This window comes from Cordyceps fumosorosea (genome assembly GCF_001636725.1).
Source record: "Cordyceps fumosorosea ARSEF 2679 chromosome Unknown scaffold_17, whole genome shotgun sequence".
Lineage (NCBI taxonomy): Eukaryota > Fungi > Ascomycota > Sordariomycetes > Hypocreales > Cordycipitaceae > Cordyceps > Cordyceps fumosorosea.
The window spans coordinates 2,574-21,107 of NW_017387317.1; the positions used below are offsets into that span (position 1 = coordinate 2,574).

The 18,534-nt window shown below is 49.8% G+C and overlaps 6 protein-coding genes across 6 annotated transcripts; 5 read left to right on the plus strand and 1 right to left on the minus strand.

The window, feature by feature from the left end:
• Positions 1-2,301: 2,301 nt before the first annotated feature.
• On the minus strand, positions 2,302-4,105 carry ISF_06445 (hypothetical protein; the record flags this gene model as incomplete). The annotated part of the gene is made up of 2 exons (XM_018850049.1): positions 2,302-3,669; positions 3,725-4,105. The coding sequence occupies 2 exons, from the start codon at positions 4,103-4,105 to the stop codon at positions 2,302-2,304; spliced, it is 1,749 nt and encodes a 582-aa protein (XP_018702537.1).
• Positions 4,106-4,307: 202 nt separating this feature from the next.
• ISF_06446 (Homeodomain-like protein) lies at positions 4,308-6,508 on the plus strand (the record flags this gene model as incomplete). The annotated part of the gene is made up of 4 exons (XM_018850050.1): positions 4,308-4,581; positions 4,649-5,309; positions 5,360-6,269; positions 6,326-6,508. 4 exons carry the CDS (start codon positions 4,308-4,310, stop codon positions 6,506-6,508), a joined length of 2,028 nt encoding a protein of 675 aa, XP_018702538.1.
• A 2,474-nt stretch (positions 6,509-8,982) lies between these two features.
• ISF_06447 (Glutamine amidotransferase type 1) lies at positions 8,983-10,082 on the plus strand (the record flags this gene model as incomplete). Its single annotated transcript, XM_018850051.1, has 2 exons — positions 8,983-9,717; positions 9,795-10,082. The coding sequence occupies 2 exons, from the start codon at positions 8,983-8,985 to the stop codon at positions 10,080-10,082; spliced, it is 1,023 nt and encodes a 340-aa protein (XP_018702539.1).
• Positions 10,083-10,808: 726 nt separating this feature from the next.
• Positions 10,809-11,747, plus strand: ISF_06448 (hypothetical protein; the record flags this gene model as incomplete). The annotated part of the gene is made up of 1 exon (XM_018850052.1): positions 10,809-11,747. The coding sequence occupies one exon, from the start codon at positions 10,809-10,811 to the stop codon at positions 11,745-11,747; it is 939 nt and encodes a 312-aa protein (XP_018702540.1).
• Positions 11,748-14,463: 2,716 nt separating this feature from the next.
• Positions 14,464-16,019, plus strand: ISF_06449 (Bicupin, oxalate decarboxylase/oxidase; the record flags this gene model as incomplete). Its single annotated transcript, XM_018850053.1, has 2 exons — positions 14,464-14,531; positions 14,615-16,019. 2 exons carry the CDS (start codon positions 14,464-14,466, stop codon positions 16,017-16,019), a joined length of 1,473 nt encoding a protein of 490 aa, XP_018702541.1.
• A 903-nt stretch (positions 16,020-16,922) lies between these two features.
• On the plus strand, positions 16,923-17,850 carry ISF_06450 (hypothetical protein; the record flags this gene model as incomplete). Its single annotated transcript, XM_018850054.1, has 2 exons — positions 16,923-17,075; positions 17,137-17,850. 2 exons carry the CDS (start codon positions 16,923-16,925, stop codon positions 17,848-17,850), a joined length of 867 nt encoding a protein of 288 aa, XP_018702542.1.
• Between the last annotated feature and the right edge of the window lie 684 nt (positions 17,851-18,534).

The following is an 18,534-nucleotide window of genomic DNA, read 5'->3' on the forward strand; positions in this document are numbered from 1 at the left end:
ATATACTTATTATATACTACTAATAAAATAATTAAGTAGAATAGTTACTACTTATATAATAGACTATAAATAGCTTAGAAAATAAAAATATAAAAATATTACCTTTTAGAGTAAATTATAAATATAACCCTATAATTAGAATATATATAATATAGAAAGTAAATATACTAGTAGCTATAGTGTATATAGTAATAATTATAGAGATATAAAAACACTTATAAATAGAATAGATATTTTTATAGAATTAAATAAAACACTATATAAATAAAAAGAGATTACTAGTGTTAATCCTAGAGAGGGGAGATAAAGTTTACTTTATTTATAAAAACATTAAAATAAAATAACCTAATAATAAACTTAACTAGAAGAAAATTAGACTATTCCTTATTAAATAGAAACTATTAAAAGTTAACTATAAACTATTATTACTAGAAGGGATAAAAATACATCCTATATTTTATATATTATTACTAGAGAAAGTACTAAGTAATATAACACTCACTATAGACGTTACTATTAAAGATATAAATAAAGTATAAAGTTAAAAGGATATTTAAAATATAAAGAATATAAAAGAATTATTATTATCTTATTAAATAGAAAGAATACTTAAACTCTAAAAACACTTAAGAACTAGTTAAGAACCTTATAGGATACTTAGACTTACTTTAATAATTTAATAAATAGTATTCTATTTATTAAGTTCCTTTTTAAGTATCTATAATAAATCTAAAAAAATAACATTCTAATCTACTACGTTTATATAACTTAAAGACTAGACCTTAATTATAACTTCTAACTTAATTCTTTTAGACTTATTAAGCTTATTTAATAACTAAAGACTATATTTAACTATAGTAGAACCTTAAGTTATAAAGGACTTATATTATTTTTATAAGTATTCTAGTTTAGTTAGTACTTTAAAAGACTTTTATTAAAGATAATAAAAGAGGATAGTAGCTTCTTCCTCCTTATAATATAAATATTAGGATTCTAAAATAATTTAATTAAAAGAAGATATTAGTATACTTAAACTATTATAAGAGTAACTATAATAAATACACTCTTTATAATAAGAAACACCCTACCCTTTATTATCTTATAAAGAAGTTTTTAAAAATAATAAAAAGAATAAAGTATAACTTTAATACTAAATTCCTTAATAGTAGTAGTAAGTTTAAAACACTATTTAGCTTTTAAAAGGTAGGGCTTAGAAATACAATTAGATATAGTAAAGTATAATAATATAAGAAGAAGAAATAAACTAAATAAAAGAAAAAGAGACTTAATATAGTAGCCTTAAAAATAAAACTAATAAAGGAGGAGAATAATATTATAAATTAAGAATATATATAAAGTAGCTAGGAGATAGTCTAAAGAAGCGACTAAGTAGGAACCTATAAGTCGCCTAATTAGAATATAAGGTTATATAATTAGATTACTATAGATTATAGTAAGCTAGTAGTGATCCTATAGGTATTAGATTATAAGGATCAAATCACTAGTAATCTAAAGTGATCCTAGGAATGTAGTAGAGAATAAGATAGATATATAAGGAAGGGGATTTCTAGTAGATAGCTAGACTAGATCTCTACTAATTAATCTAAGTAATAACTTTACTATTAGGAGACATCTCCTAATGTGACTTACACTATAATAACTACTTATATACACTTATGTATTTAAACTAACTCTCTACCTAAGAAATAAACTAACTATAGATTAGGATTAAGCCACTATTATAGTATTCCTATAGCTAGGTAGTCTAAATCTCTACTAATTAATCTAAATAATAGCTCTACTATTAGAAGATATCTCTTAATATAACTTATATTATAATAACTACTTATATATACTTTATATATTTAAACTAACTCCCTACTTAAGAAGTAGACTAACTATAGATTAGGAATAAACTACTATTATATTAAGAAGTAGACTAATTATAAATTAAGAATAAACTACTATTATATTTAGTTTAATAAATTAAATAATTAATAGTCTATATTTATTAATATATCCTTACTAATAAAGTTTAGACTACTTTAAGTAGTATTATACTAAAAATTAAGAATACTTAGGGTCCTAAATGTTTATAACAATAGCTATAAATAATACTTAGGGTCCTAATGTCTATAATACTAGCTATGAATAAGACCTAGGCTGTCTTACTTAAAGTGCCAGTCTACTTCCTTCGCGGGTCTAGTCGTAGTCTAGCTACTGTAGCTATCTACATCTAGTTAGTCCGCCGTTTTAGCGGTTTTTCATTTTAGGCAATATATATTTTATATAAATTTCACTCTAGATCTCTTGATTCAAATAGCTAACATCTTCTTGCAGTCGCACAACAATTTGGTTGTAGAACTCCTGGCAAAAGGCTTCATTTTCCAAGCTGGCCATGTTAAAGACGTTGTCAAGGCACCACTTGACGGCGCCTGCGTATCGCACTCCGCCGTTTTCCAGCACCCGATCACGCAGTCGGCTGCCCGCTTCGTACCGCGTGACGATGCCGTTCATGCTCATCTCGGCATCTCCTGGCATATTCAACTCGTCGATGGTCCTGCCGACGATGACCTGTATGAGCAGGGCACCGAGAGAGAGGATGGTCAGGTTGACGGGCCGGCGCTGCTGGTCGTCGTGGCTCGGCGTAAGCGACCCGTTCAAACCGCTCTTTGCTATGAACGGCAGTTCCGCAGCTAGTGGCCCGGACAGGAGGCTCACATCTGCACGAAGAAATACAAAGTCATCCAACGTGACCACCCTCGGCAGCCATGGCGTCTTATACAGATGTAGCACGCACGTAGCAATGGCGAGCGCAACTTGCAGCTTCCGTTTGAAGTCCAAGTCCATGCCGCCGTGTATATGTTCGTCGAGCAGCTCTCGAAGCGTCACGGGTCCGATAGTATCGGCAGCCTGCGATCGAGGGTAGAGTCCAAAGGTTCGGGTCGCATCTGTAATGTATCCGTGGCAGGGTGTCGCCGCCATGGTTTGCCGCCCAAAGATGTCCCGGCATATATTTGCGATTGGGTCATGCGCATGCACAGTCCTTGCCGGCATGGCAAGCAGCGTCCTGGATGCATCAACCAAGGTTCGCGTTGATTGCGCCGAGTTGGAGCCGGAGCTCAACGACGCGGACCAGCCTACTCGTTTCGATGGTGTTGGAGCTGCCGTTGCGAGTGGCGCGTAGACAGGTCGAATGGCCAGATTGGTCTCGATATTTTCTATTCGAAGATCAAACGTGTTCCATTGTGGTTTCTGCCTTTGCAACGTATCGGCGCTAGTCTCCGCAGGAATGCCATGTGAGCCAAAGGCAACATAAAAGCTAAAGTTTTTGGCAACGTCTTCTTCAGCATCGCTAGGCACAATGACGGCTTTCCTCGGGACCAGTTCCAAGCACACCTGGTGCGGTGTGATGCAGTCACATGTGGTCGCGTTCCAGAGGGCGTGAAACAAACTCTTGGCCAGCCCGCGGATCAGCTTGATCAGTCGGGCCTGCGACCTCGTCTGCCTGCTGGAGTCCATCCCGCAGCTCTGACTGGCGAGGTCGTGGAGGATCGAATTACTTGTCTTGATCCTGTCTATAATGACTTGGTAGTCTTTCTTCTTGAACGAGAAAGAGGCGCTCTGCTTTAGCTCCCTGAGAATCGACGTCCGGTCTTTGATGGCTGTCTACCACACAAGAACTTAGTGTTTCAAAGCCATAAAACAGCGATGAGAGACTCACCTGGCCGTTGGCCTGAATGTTCAACTTGACGTTCAAGTCAAACGCGGCCTTTTGCATCTCGAGTACGTGCTCCTCAAACTTGGCCGAGGACGACCACAGCCGCAGCCGCAGCTGATCCTTGTAAGGCTGCCATTCCGTCCCAAACGGGTTCTCAATCAGCGTGTCGATGATCGAGTACGGCACGACCCCGTCGAGGAGCATCTCGCACGTCGTGCGCAGGCGGACCTGCTCCGTCTCAAGGTCCCGGATGAGGGTTCCCAGGTCGCGTTCGACATGCTTAATCGACGAAAGCAAGGTCTTATAGCCCTTGACGGCTTCCACCGCGGCGGGCAAAACGCCGAGGACGGCAAGAGCGAGCCCGACTATCTCGAAGCCCGACATGCTGCCTGCGGTGGACTTGGCAAGGCCGTGATGGAGAAGCAGCTCAGTCGAGGCTGAGATGCGGCCCGAACCGCTACCCCGCACACGTGCCGGCCAACGACGAGGCTGCGTGAGCGGGGTGGCCGACCTGTCGCAAGGCTTCCAACAAGATATAATGTCTGTTTTCTTATATAGTGCTTTGTGATGCGTTACTATCGTCGTCATGACAAGTATACAGACTGAGCCGGGGCAGATGTTGTTGGAGTCGCGCTTTGCCGTGCTCGTCAACCGAGGCCTCGCGCTCTTCAAGTCGCTTGTGGCTGGCCTGAGCGATGATGCAGTCAACCGTTCTCAGGCCGTCTCACACGCCGCAAAATTCAAACTATGGGCGGGAAGCCTCGGAGCACACCGCTCGTTCGGCAGCCGTTCACTCGAGTATCGGCTCCGCGACGCATCCTTTATCCGCAACCATATTCTCTCCGTGCTGCAGGACCTTTGTGATTCCCTCAACGAAGGCAAGTCCGATAATGGGTCCTGCCAATCGCGTGTACTGATAGTGGCTAGCCATCTCATTGATCACTGGAGGCAGCGCGCCGCCCGTGTCGGGGGAAGCGCCAGATACTACCCTGGAGGAGCTGGCAGAGTATTTTCTAGACAGCGAAGAAGAGCAAGAGGACAACATGGATGCCATCGTCAAGAGTATCGGGCATGAGATTAACTGCCTGCTGCGTCTGTCCGTCACGATACGAAATCCGGCGCCGCATGATCAGTTCAAGTCCCGGGCAGGCGCCGAGATAGTCCAGCACTTCAAGCACTGGGACATGCAACATATGCAAGCGAAGTTCCCCAATGCGGATGATTGGGTCAAGGAGCGGCTGGCCGGAGCGACATCCCGTCGGCGGCAGTACCTCAAATACCGAGAGGATCACACTCTGCGTCTGACGGACGGTTTGGAAGAGGACGCTGCAGTGGCCGCGGCGGATTCCGTCGAGCGCGCAACGACACTGGCCTCGTCACTGCCGGAGCATCTGAAAGGGGTTCAGGGTCCGACAGAGCCACTGATGAGCGACAACATATCGGAGGCCTCCGGGACGTCGTATGCAACTTCCGTCTCTTCAACACATCGGCTTCGCATCCCACCGCTCCCAGCGCAGCATGAAGATGGGCCAATCAAATGCCCGTTTTGCCACATGTTTATCCTGGTACACAATCGCAGTGATTGGAAGTAAGTGCTTTCTTTACCAGCAGACACTGCCAGCATCTGACCGAATCCAGGCGCCACGTCTTTCGAGATCTTCAGCCGTACGTCTGTCTCCGAGAGGACTGCTCCGTTCCGGATCACCTCTACCCACGTCGCGCGCACTGGATGGAGCACATGAAAGCAGAGCATTGGAAAATCTGGCACTGTGCCTTTGGTTGCCCTGAGTTGTTCGAGTCCAAAAAGGGGCTGCAGGCGCATTTGTGTGCAACGCACGGGCAGGAGATGTCAGGCGCCAAGCTGGCCAGCCTCGAGAGTCTCAGCGGTAGAGTGGATATCGGCAAGCCCAGGGAAAACTGCCCCCTCTGTGCCAGCTTTTGGTGCAAGTCGGTGCAACAGTACGAGGAGCATGTCGGGCGACACCTGGAAGATTTGGCACTTTTTGCGTTGCCCAGCACAGGAGACGACAACGGGAGCGAGGGGAGTGAGGCCGAGGAGAACAGTCGTGCCGGCAGCGATGATGATGCTCTAGCTGAATTTAGTTTTCAAGTTGGGGTTGGTATGGAGTTGATTAGCTGGCGACACAGTGACGCCGACTGGAGCGAGGGAAGTGATGCTAAGAAGAACAGTGGTGCCGCCAGCGATAATGGTATCCCAGCAGAAGATGTTGAAGATTTTCAAAGCTGGCAACTTAGAGAGGATTTCTTTGCTGAGATGGTTCTTGGCGAAAAATCCAAGCAAGTTCAATGTTCAACTGAGTCCACCCCGGAGGAGGAGCAGGAGGCTAGTAGTGGCACTGCGGCCAATGAATCGCGCCGAACTCGCGGTGTTGATGCCACGGCGCCAGCAAGCAATTCGAACGCAGCCAGCCATGCATCTGCCTGCTGGAGCGTTTCTGAATCCAACGACTTCCCGCTGCTGCTGGCGTCGTTTGGCAGCGACTGGAACGCCATTAGCCACCACATGCGGTCCAAGACTGCCGTCATGGTAAGTGCCCCTGTCTGATCCCCCGCCTTTGTCCGCGTGCTGACGTGTCATGATAGGCTAAGAATTATTATATACGGCAAAAAGTCCAAGCAAAGCCCGAGTGGGAGAGGATTGTTCTAGAAGCCGACGCCAAGCGGATGCGCGACGAGGCGATGCCACGGCCGCCAAAGCCCACAAGATACGACCGTTTCGGACGAGATGACAGTCCAGTGGTTGCAGCGGACCTATCATGGCTATAGACGGAAGACGTTTTAGAGACGCCATCTATGCCCTAAAAATTATTCGCAGCCATTCTGCGTACACCAGAACCAGATCGAAGCTTAAGACAATCTTCCGAATGTAGCAGATGTCATCTAAAGTCTGTCCTGGCAGTCCAAGTATAAATGCATCTACCCCATTACATACGGCACGCTATATACTAGGCAGTAAATTACATTTTGTACTTTCCGTGAGTGAAGATGGCTTTCCCTTCACAGAATAGTAAGAATTCTGGACGTGTGGCAGACGGCCTTTGCACCGAAAGCCAGCCGTATCACATCACTTGCGCTATTAAGCTGCACTCCGTCGGACTTACGTCGCGCGAAATCGCCAGTTTCCTTTAGACTTGAGGATTGTAAAAACCGATTGTCACTAGAGTGTTAAGTCGCATGGTACGTGTCTCTACTTTTAAGTACATGGTCTTTCCCTGTCGTATCACTTAAGTCGGATGAATACTGTAGGTTTTCTAAAGATATTGCTTATAAGCTTAGCTAAGTGGGAGAGGTTACACATATTAAATAGAGGATAGTATCTATTATATTTAGATAAAAAATTATAGTTAAGTAGTAGAAGTAGTTCGTCTATATATCTATTATATAAGAGCTCTTACTCTACCCCTTATAGGATATCTACTTATAGAAATAGATTTTAGGTTAAATAGGGACACTTATCTATAATATAATAAATGTAATTTTAAAATTAATAGTAGTGTTCGTCTCTTTTCTACTTAAGACTTAGGTGGAAAAGACTTTAAAAAGTTATTAAACTCTACTAGTAGGTTTTATAGCGCACTATAACTCTACTAAGGTGTAGAGAAGTCTAATGTATAAAAAAAGATAGAATCTACTAGTAAGTACCTTTAGTCTAGGCTACTTCTTCTAGTCTTTCTTTTTTAGATAAGTTAACTTGAATTTATATATATATTACTATTAACTTTCCTAATCCTCACTTTTAGAAGTAGGTGTTCTTAGTTCTATATACAACTAGTATTATAAGGAAGTAAATAGTATACTAATTTAAGAATAAATATACCTTTACTAATATACTTATTAGAGTTTAAATTATTATTATAGTTTATAGAACTAGATTTACCTTTTATAGTATTATTAGTAATAGTCGATAAAGTTCTATCTTATTAGTTAAGTAATTAGAAGACTATATCACCTAGAAAACACTAAAGTCCGTCTAATAGTAGTGTAGCTATATATCTAGGTATACACCTTTAAGAAGCCTAGACTCTATTATAATAGGCGGCTCTATCTCTTAATTTCCCACGCTTATATCTATTAGCTATTATTATAAGCTAAAGCTAAAGAGAAAGAGGGGTCTAAACTAGAGTAGAGTAACTAACACTAATCCCTATATTAGAGATAGACCCGCCAGGTATATTTCTCTAGAGGATATAGAGTCAGTATAAGCCACCCTCTACTATTTAAAGCGTCTACTCTCCCTATACCTATTTAAAGTGAAACCTATATTCTTTCTGTTTTTTTTTCTCTATTCACTTTTAATTTTATAGAGTTTATATATTCACTTAGTATACTTAATCTTCTACTATAAGCTTTAGTAGCCCTACGACCTATTACTATATAAGGTGCTTCACTTAAAGGACTCTAGTTATATAATAATCCCTTATATGTTTTTATAAATATAGAATTATTATTACCCCCTTATAAGGAGCTTAGTAGTAGCTTACTATTATATAGGTGCTCCTATATATCTAATATATATAGTGTAGGGGCATAGTAAATCTGTTTCTTAATAGGGCCCTAATAAATATACTCTTTAAAGTAGTTTTTTAATCTTTAATCTTTATTTTATTATAAAATACTTTTTATTATTATTATAAATAAACTTTATTAATTTTAAACCTTAAAGAATAATTTAATAAAAGTAATACTTTTTATTAATAAATCTCTTTTAATAAATAGTCTTTAAAAATATAAAAATCTACTCTTTTTAAATATAAAGAACTTTTAATTAGGTTTTTTATATTATACTATTTATATTAGCCTTATATTTTTTTTCTTATAGTATTATATACTTTCTAAATATTATATTTTATAGATACTTAGAAATATACTTACTAAGTATAAGTAGTAAGTAAAGGTACCTTTAGATAAGCCCTAGAGTACTAGTAAGGGGGTGCTTAGTATATCCACAAACAGGTGTGCCCGCCGCCCGAAAACGGAACTCAGGACAGCGACATACAGACTTTCTGCGTAATTTGGCTTCTAGAAATGTCGGTCCGCGCTGCGCCCGTTTGCTTGCCTGCCGCCATTCAGCAGCTGCCAGCTGTCGGTACATTTGCTCGTTTGCGTTGCAGATACGTACCCGGTACCCAATCAGACTGCAATAAACAGATTATTCTGCTTCATTCTTAAACCAAGGCATTGTCGTCTCATCCGGTCTCCCCAAAGAAAGGACAGAAGAAAAAAGTGCCGACGGCCGTAGTATGCCCACCAACTTACAACCTCCTCGGAGTTTTTCCCACTTTAGCCGCGCTGCCACGCCGCACCGTGTCCGCGCCCCGCCGTCCGAGTTCGGCCCCTCCTCCCACGTCAACCTTGATAATCAACCTGCCGCGCTCCTCCCCTCCATGTCACGTCCCTTACCCTTGATCCTCCGCATCGTCGTCGTGGTCTTTTTTCTCCTCATCCTGCGCCTGCTCGCCTATACCAACATCTCGTTCCCTCGACCCCCGACCCGCGCCGCCGCCATGCCTCGCTCCGGACCGATCCGGCTCGCCGTTCTCGAAGCCGACACACCACAACCCCAGACCCGCGCGCGCGTCGGCAGCTACACGGCCGTCTTCACCGCGCTCTTCCAGGGCGCCTACGACACCTCCTCCCCACCGAAGACGCTCGCCGACGAGCTCACCATTACCGGGCATGCCATCGTCGACGACCTGCACGCGTACCCGGCGCTCGATGACGTCGACGCGGTGCTCATCTCGGGCTCGCGGCACAACTCGTTCGACAGCGACCCGTGGATTCTGAAGCTCGTCGAGTTCACGCGGGCGGCGCTGGCGACGAACCGCGTGCGCGTGATCGGCGTCTGCTTCGGTCATCAGATCCTGAGCCGCGCTCTGGGGTGCGCGGTCGGCCGCAACCCCAAGGGCTGGGAGGTGGCCGTCACTGATGTGGAGCTGACGCCCGAGGGCAGGGAGGTCTTTGGCCTGGAGAAGATGGTATGTTTGCGGCTGCAGCGGCTGCGGCCAGCCTGTTTGATGACGCTCGGTTCGGTCAGACTAACTCGAGCCACCAGAGAATCCACCAGATGCACACCGACATCGTTGCAGAGTTCCCTCCTGATGCGGTAGCTCTCGGCAGCAACGATGTATGCTCCGTTCAGGCCATGTACTCTCCCGGCAGGTACATCGCCGTCCAGGGACACCCGGAATTTACGAAGGAGATCGTCACGGAGATCCTCTTCAACCGCCACACGGTCGGTGTTTTTACGGACGAGCTATATAACGACGGAATGTCCCGCGTCGCCCAGGAGCACGACGGTTTCGCTATTGCTAGAGGCTTCCTGAAATTCTTGAGAGATTAGACCTTGTGAGATCAAAGATAGACATGATAAACAAATAAACATGAGAAAGAAATGGCAGTCTGCCTCGTGCTAACAATACGTACCTGTATCACTCTGCGTAATACCTTTGACATTTGTCAACCAGGTGAGGGATATTCTATATATAAAAATGTGAGACTGTCTTACGTTTACCCAGTAGCTTATCCGTGATTCGACGAGGTCACACAAACACAACAACCGAGGTGTGTCTGGCTCCCGCCTTTTGCCAGCCATTTTATGAAGATCAGGCTACGTTGCGTTGTTGGGTCGGGGTCACATATTCTTGCATGCAGCCGGCCGTCGATTCTCTTTCAGTGTTCCAAATTTAGCAAACAGGGCGTCGCAACAGCCTGGGCAGTGTACACGATACAAAGAATGAGGGAGAATGTTTTTCAGCCACCAACAACGCCCACCGCGGACACTCCCGACTGACTGTCTCATCGCTCCTCCCTCCGAGGTTGCACAAACGCCCGTGCAGGGAAAAATCCTCTCAGACATCCATGCTCCTCATTTTAGTTAATATGCAGCCGGCTGAACCGGGCAATGGTACTACATGCATGGCTCAGGGAGGGTGAGGGCAAATAACAAAACCAGCCGCCTCTCCCTCTCCTCCTCCTCCGCCGCCTGCAGCAGCTTCTCATCCCCGTCGACCCCAACAGACTTCTCGAGACGGTCCGCGCAGACTCGGACGACGACAACGACGCAAAGATGGCAGCGAACGTCCCAAACACGTTTGGCCTAAGCTGCGCGACGTACAGCCTCTTTTACGCGGACAAGGACCTCAATAGCTCCGCCTTCTTGGGCTGCTGCGAAATCAACCCGAAATCGACGCCCGACTGGCTCTGCCCGGAGAAGAATATCCGACAGATGACCTACAACCCGAAAGCCTACCCCAAGATCCCGGTGCAGATGTGCCTGGACCCGACGGCCCAGTGGTGGTCGTGCGCCTACATCAAAGTACCGTTCCTGGGCTGCTGCGTCGAGGACCCGTGCCGGGTCGGGTCCTGTTCGAAGTTCAAGGGGGCGAGGCTGGCCGAGAACAAGGACACTGCCAAGTCGTTTCTGGATCGGGCAACATCGATAGTCCCCGATCCGTCGGCGGCGACGGTGAGTGCGACGACGATCCCAGCGACCAGGATAGGAGCGCCGACCAACTTAGCCCCGGACGCAACGACGACGGCGGCCCCCTCCCCGTCAGGGCCAGGAGGGATCGGCGGTGGCAACGGCGACGGCGGCAGCGGCATACAGCCGGGTGTGGCCGCCGGCATCGCCGTCGGTGCCGCCGCCGGGGCCGTGGGCGTCGCCCTGCTGATCCTCTGGCTGGTGCGACGCAAACGCTCAGCCGCCGCCAACCAGCCAGCCGACACCGGCGCCCCGGCCGTGTCGGAGGCCCCATTCAGCCCGGACTCGCAGGCCACGGCCGCCTCCCCCAAGCGCGGCATGTGGCGGTCCTCCGTGTGGTCGCGCAACTCGGCGGTGGTGCCGTCGTCCAAGTACGTTCAGACGCCTCCGACGCCCAGCGCCCCGTTTCCACCGGCGTACCAGGCGGTGGCTACCCAGGATGCGAGCGGGCCGGTCGAGCTTCCGACCAACGTCTGTTTCGAGCTGCCGACTGAAGGGTCGACGCGGCCGATGCCCGGCCGCTGATGGTGGCACGGGAGGTGGAGCGGAGTTATTGTAGCTGCGAGTAAGCGGTGAACGTCGTGTATTTACATTTTATGTGTGATGAGATCTGGGCAGGAGGCAATGCTGAGAGGGTATCAGCCCTCGTGGAGATATTGGCATGCGGAAAGTGCGTTCTTACATAGCAAAAATACCATAATCTATTTCTTGTCTTATTCAACTAACCTCTCAGGGAACATAGCTACATTCAACTTCTACTTCCTCATGCTTAGCGATGTGCGCAAGCTCATATCGTGACCTAGCTTGGGCAGTTAACCACACCGCCATGCCAGAGGTACATCGGTTCGTACTTCTTGGTTGCGGGTGGTCGACTTGTAAGGCTTGACATGCCAAGACCTAGGCATGAGGGATTGGCGCGTCCGCAGTACTTTGCATGATGTATTGTCAGTATCCCTACTGCACATGCAAGCGGCGCTGCAACCGTGGACAGCCTTTCTGCGGCCCCCTTCTCCACGTTGCTATCGTTGCAGGCATGGATGACCATGTAGCTAGCTCTGTCTTTCCTGTCATTTCACACTTTCATCCCTTGGTCTTGTCTCACTTACCATCTTGGTCAATATTATGTGCCAGCCACCATCTCGCCGTAGGCGCTTCTGAGCAACCTTAACCTTGGATCTGTTGTTCATCGTGCCCCCGCGCGCCTCGCACGGGAATCGACCCTATGCGCCGTCCTCTTGCAACAATAATGTCCAACCTCCCCAAAAATGTGACACCTGATTACTCGTCTGCATAGTGATCCTCTGCCCTGTACGGACACCGAAGCTTGCTTGCCTTGGCGTGCGGCTGCAGCGGCTGACTTGGCTGAATGCAGGGAACCTCGTAAACCGCCACCCGACGTGCAGACCAGCAAGCCCGTCCGTCTCCCGGCCGTACAGCCGAAAGCAATTAAGATCGGAAAATTTCGGTGGAATTGCTACCCTGCGCGGAAGATGGTAATCCGAACGTTGTCGTGGTAGGTATACTAGATGTATAAATGGCCCGTCCCTCCCGCTGTAAGGGATGGCAGAGTTGGCAGGTGAGATTCTGTCTCAGATGGATCGATCGCCACAGCCACTCGTTCTGACTGTCATTTCGACGCTCTTTGTCCAGGTGATGAGGCGCAAGCCATGGTCGAGCGAGGAGGTGTGATGCTGGCGATGGTATCAGGGAGAAGTTCATATCTGGCCTGCGCTTATAACACGAGTAATGATGTTGACGAAAGAAATCCCAAACTGCTTGGCGTCCGTGCTACGGTGATTCTATGGGCTGCGACTTGGGGAGGTTGGGATTCAAGGGTAATTGCTGGGCAAGTCCTGAGTGCACGGCCACCCGGGAATTCTGTCAGTTTTTCCTGTCGGCGATTATCCTTTTTGCATCGGAATTGTTGCTACCGATCTCGTATCCCAGCTAGTGCTCGGTTCATCGAGTCATTTTTTGCAGATTGCCCAAAAAGAAACACGCAATTGTCCAATGGCCTTGCGAGCACGAATCTCCCTTTGGTGCCACCAAACAGTGAGGTCATAGCGGCTAGTCGTTATGGCTATGCAATTACACCGCCATTGGCGATTGCCATTTATTCGCCATCATGTTGTCATTAAAGGTGAGACATTCGAGATCGTCTTGTCTGCTAGAAACGACGTCTAAATCGCGGCGTGGTCATGAGCCGGACCGTGTATCCCAGCCTTCGCCGTGCTAGGAGGACCAAATTACAAACCGGCCTCGTTTGCAGCTCTTCTGTAGGACCCGGTTATCACGGCTGGATTGCCAGCTCACTACACATGAGACTCGGCCTATTGCCACGCACACCGGACCTGTTTCGGCAATGACGTGTATTCGCATCGACGGCCGCTCCCTGCGCTCCCTGCGCTCCCGCCATCCCCGGGTCCAATTTCCATCGCCGATACGGATCTGAAGGCCCTCTTTTCTTCGTCGCCTCTTGCGCTCTTGCGTAGGGGTCATTATGCAACGCAATCGGGTGTTCGGCAAGGCCCTAGCTACCTGGTGGCGGGGGATGGGGGAAGCTAATACGCACACAGTAGAGCTTGCTTTCGCTCGTGGTCGCAGTGGACTAGAGCGAAGAGAAGAGGCGCGAGGAAGATGCAGCGCATGGATTCTCCGATAGCTTGAATAGCTTGGGTGGCAGTGCAGAGAGGCCGCTGCCAAGCTCCAACGCTCCCTGCGTCGCGCGGGACACCGGTGCCGGGGTAGCATCGCCCTTGACGCTACTGCGGTGGCAGGCCGTGGGCAGGAACCTCTAGCAGGATGACATTTTTGCCTGTGCGAATCAGTTGCCAGCTTTGGATGCTTGCCTTGACGTCTGCACGGATGCTCGTGGAGCAGAGTGCCGGACTCCAGAACTAGACTGCCCGCCTCGCTGAGCATCGGAGCCAATGGCGGTGGGCTTGATACGTGAATCGAGCTTCTCGATGGCTTGATCACACCGGAATTAGCGGCTCATCGAACCAGATTCGTGGCCCAGGACGGCTCGCATGACGATATTGACTCATGGGAGCCTGGCGGCAACTTGCTGCCGAGCTTTGGTGTCAAAGCTCGAGATGGTTGAGGATATTTAAGAGCCAAGACCGGCTGTCCTGGCTGCGGTGCCTTTACAATTCCTTTCAGGCACACTTTCAACAGACAGCATTCCTGCCAGTGTTAGTACCTCGGTAGCGGCAATCGCATCGGATCTACTGCAGCCACGATGATCTTTAGCTCACAAGCATTACTACTACTCCTGTCGCTGACAGGTAGTGCTTACGGCGCGCCACAGTAAGTGGGAAAAAAAAAACTATTAATAAACTCAAAGCTTTCTGCATGGCACACAAACAGCGGCTGACGACAGGGGTTTGCAGAATCAAGTATGCCGGTAATCAAGGTCCGATCGCCGGCGTCGGGTCGTCGTCCGTCGCCGAGGTGCAAGCCCCGATAGGCTCCCTCCGCGGCGACAGCAGCCTCCTTGGCGGCAACGCCCCGATCCCCGACACCAGCCAATCCAGCGCCGACGTCTCCGACCCTACACTGGTCGCCGGCCAGGGCGCCGACGCCGACCTCGGCCTGTACCTGGACCTCGACAGCGTCGCCCAGCCGGAGCCCTTCCGCGGCGACCACGGCAGCAGCGCCGCCGCCGCGCGCACGTACGCCTACGAGAAGCTCAACCCGGACGTGTTCGCGCCCCCCGGCACCGACGCCGGCAGCGTGCCCAACGCGGTGTGGCCCATGGGCCTCTCGCACAACCGCCTCGGCACCGGCACCCGCTCCGGCTGGGCGCGCCAGCAAAACACCGACGTCCTGCCGGGGGCCACCGCCATGGCCGGCGTGGACATGAAGCTCGCGCCGCACGCGTACCGCGAGCTGCACTGGCACACGGCCGCCGAGTGGGCGCTCGTGCTCGAGGGCTGCGTGCGCGTCGCCGCCGTCGACGACGAGGGCCGCTCCTTCACCGACGACCTGTGCGCCGGCGACGTCTGGTTCTTCCCCGCCGGCGTCCCGCACTCCATCCAGGCGTTCGAGAAGGGCGTCGAGTTCTTGCTGGTGTTTGACCAGGGCGACTTTGACGAGAACGGCACCTTTCTGGTGTCGGAGATGTTTGCGCGCACACCAACCTCCGTGCTGGCCAAGAACTTCGACGACGCCCCGGTGGAGGCGTTCAGGGACCTCCCCAAGAAGGAGCTGTACATCTTCAACGGCACGCCCCAGCCAAGGGACATTCGCGAGCAGACGGTGACGGGCCCGGCGGGCGGGGTGCCGCCGGAGCGCGCGTACACGTACCACTGGTCGGCGCAGGAGGCGTGGGAGGCGCCGGGGGGCACGGTCAAGATCCTGGACCCGACGACGTTTCCGGTGGCGGCGGGGTTCTCGGCGGCGCTGGTGACGGTGCGGCCGGGGGCGATGCGGGAGATGCACTGGCACACGTCGTCGGACGAGTGGGACTACTTCCTCCGGGGGTCCGGCCGGGCGACGGTGTACAGGGCGCCGGACGCGGCGCGCACCTTTGACTTTACGGCCGGCGACGTCGGGTACGTGCCGCGGGCGGACGCGCACTACGTGGAGAACACGGGCACGGAGGACCTCGTGTTTCTCGAGGTGCTGCAGGCGCCCAAGTTCACCGACATTTCGGTGGCGCAGTGGCTGGCGCTGACGCCGAAGCAGACGGTCAAGGATCACCTGAACCTGCCGGACTCGTTGCTGGATGGCATTCCCAAGCAGAAGACGCTCCTGAAGCAGGGGAATACAAACATGACTGCGCTCGCTGGATGATTGGCTGGGTTGGTGTTGCTTCGTTGATGCATGGTTTGATTGTGTTTAAACACGGAGCTTTGGCGCTGGGCTGGGGCTTGGCTTCCCATTTATTCTCCTTTATTTTAATTTATTTATTTCCCTTTTCAACGTCAAGATACCTTTCGTTCATAGCGGCTTAGGGGCTTGCGCTGATTCCTAGCAAATGATAACGTGAACGCATTGGTCGAGTCCGTTACACGTGAATGCGCAGACGATTGCACAAGTGGGCTTATTACTAACCTGGATTGGCGGGGTGGTTTCCGTGAGTCTGTATTGAACAGTCGAAATCACATGTCAGCATTTTCTAGGGATCTGATTTGTCTGTGTTCAGCCCTCAGAATTATGTGCAACAGCACCAACATGATTGGACGCTACCCCTGACCAGCAGCCCTGCGTCCCCAAAAATCCGCTGAAATTTAGATGTTGCAGGAATCTGTTGAGACGCTTGTGACTGGTTCATCTTGATAACGTAGACGGCCGAGCCGAACTGCGGGGTTGGTGGCTTGCCTTTACTTACTGAAGTGTGCATTATCACATGTAAGTTGAGCCAAGTTGGGATATTGGCTGACGTATTTTGAGAAGAACCGCATAGCAAAAAAACCCGGAATACGTAACTGTCTTGAATTCACTCGTCTCTTGTGCCAATGAGGTCCCATTGTTCCGCGCGTTGTGCTATTTGTTGAGGCTGAAGAACTAAATCGCGGGGGCCAAAGAACAAGGTTTAGAGTGAACCAATGTCAAGTACTCATAGTTTATTATCTACATGATAACTCTATGCCACAATCTATAAAGGCGAGAGGCCTGCTCAATACCTGCTTCTGGGAGTATTTACCTTGACTCGGTTCCAGGATTCAAACCACTCTTTATGCCCTCACTCTCATCATGGCTGCCAATCCTCCGTGGCGCATCCCGCAGCAGGTCATCATCCCCTTGAGCATTCTCATGATCATCTTTGCCACCTTTTCCTTTACCGGATACCACAGCCCGTTTCGAGAGGGTGGCCAAGCCAAGCTGTTCACCACCAGTCGCACGCCAGTAACCACGCTCTCCCTCTCTTCTTGACTCGTCTAGCCCTGCTAACCAACACCCTCACAAGACCGAGGAACACTTTCTCAACCTTCGCAAGCGAGCCAGCCACTGGAGCTACCACCCCCTCCACGTCGTCCCCGCCATCATCTGGTCCCTCGCCATGCCCCTGCAGCACCACGACCGCTTCCGCCTGCGCTTCCCCCTCCTCCACCGCCTCGCCGGCTACCTCATCCTCCTCCTCTCCCTCCTCCTTAGCCTCACCGGCTACCTCTTCTTCTTCACCTCCAACGCCTACACGCACCCCAACCTCTTCCACCTCCACGCCCTCCCCGGCCTCCCCTCCCCCCTCCTCCGCTGGCCGACCTTTGAGCTCACCCTCTGGCTCATCGCGCCCTTTTACTGGCTCACCATCTACAAGACCGCCGCCGCCGCGCGCGCGCGCGACTTCCCCCGGCACCGCCGGTGGGCGGTGCTGCACACCATCTGCGCCAGCTTCATCAGCGTGGAGCGCGTGAGCCTGGTGGTGCTGCTAGGGGCTGGGTTCGCGACGAGTTTTCTGCCGCGAGAGGCGGTGCATGGGTTCTTCGGCGTCGGGAGGGGGGTGGAGGAGATGGCGGAGGCGGAGATGGCCGTGTTTGCGCTGGCGAACACGATGACGCACGTGGTGATACTGTCGTGGCTGGCGTACGAGTGCGCAAGGGCTGGATACTTTGACGCCGCCAAGGGCTATCTGTCGTCCCGGGCGGAGGACAGGAGGGTGCTAGACAAGAAGGTGGAGTGAGAGCAAGGCGTCGCTACAGGTCTAGGAAGGATGTTTATAGATGGCTAGTAAAAGTACTTTTCATTGACTAGAAATCAGAACAGCGTATTCTTGAGATTGTGCCTGGAATCATCCCACGATAGCAATGAAATAGCAGTGTTAGTCGGCTGGGACTCACTTCACACCAGCTTCCTGCGCCTGTGCCGTCTTTGGACCTGTCTTGCTTCCCTTTCTCGTATTTTCCTGCATTCTCAAACGAGCCCTTTCTTAGTCCCTTTTTTTCTATTCAGATAGTTTCCTCGCGATGCCGCTTCCAGGCTGGCGTTGTCAAAGTAGCAACTCAGCCCTGCCCGTGTCGCAGAATCAGGCTGCGTGGTCTCGAAACTACCACCTCGCCATCACCAGAGCACGAGCCTCTCCTCGCCATTTTGTCGTCGTTCTAGACCCCCTGGTGTCGGCTTACTGCGGGACGATGGACACCAAGACGAGCCTGCACTCATCGTGGTCGTTCTTCCTCTATAAGTAAGGCATCTCCTTGCCTTCTCAAGCCTTCGCCCCCGTATCGCCGCAACTTTTGTATGCTTCATCTCTGTTCACAGGCTCACAACTCCCACAATAACCTCAAAAATATGCAGATCTTACGCATCGTTTTTGGACTTGCATCTGTAGCAGCGGCCTTGTCATCCGGCCTCCCAATGGTTTGTC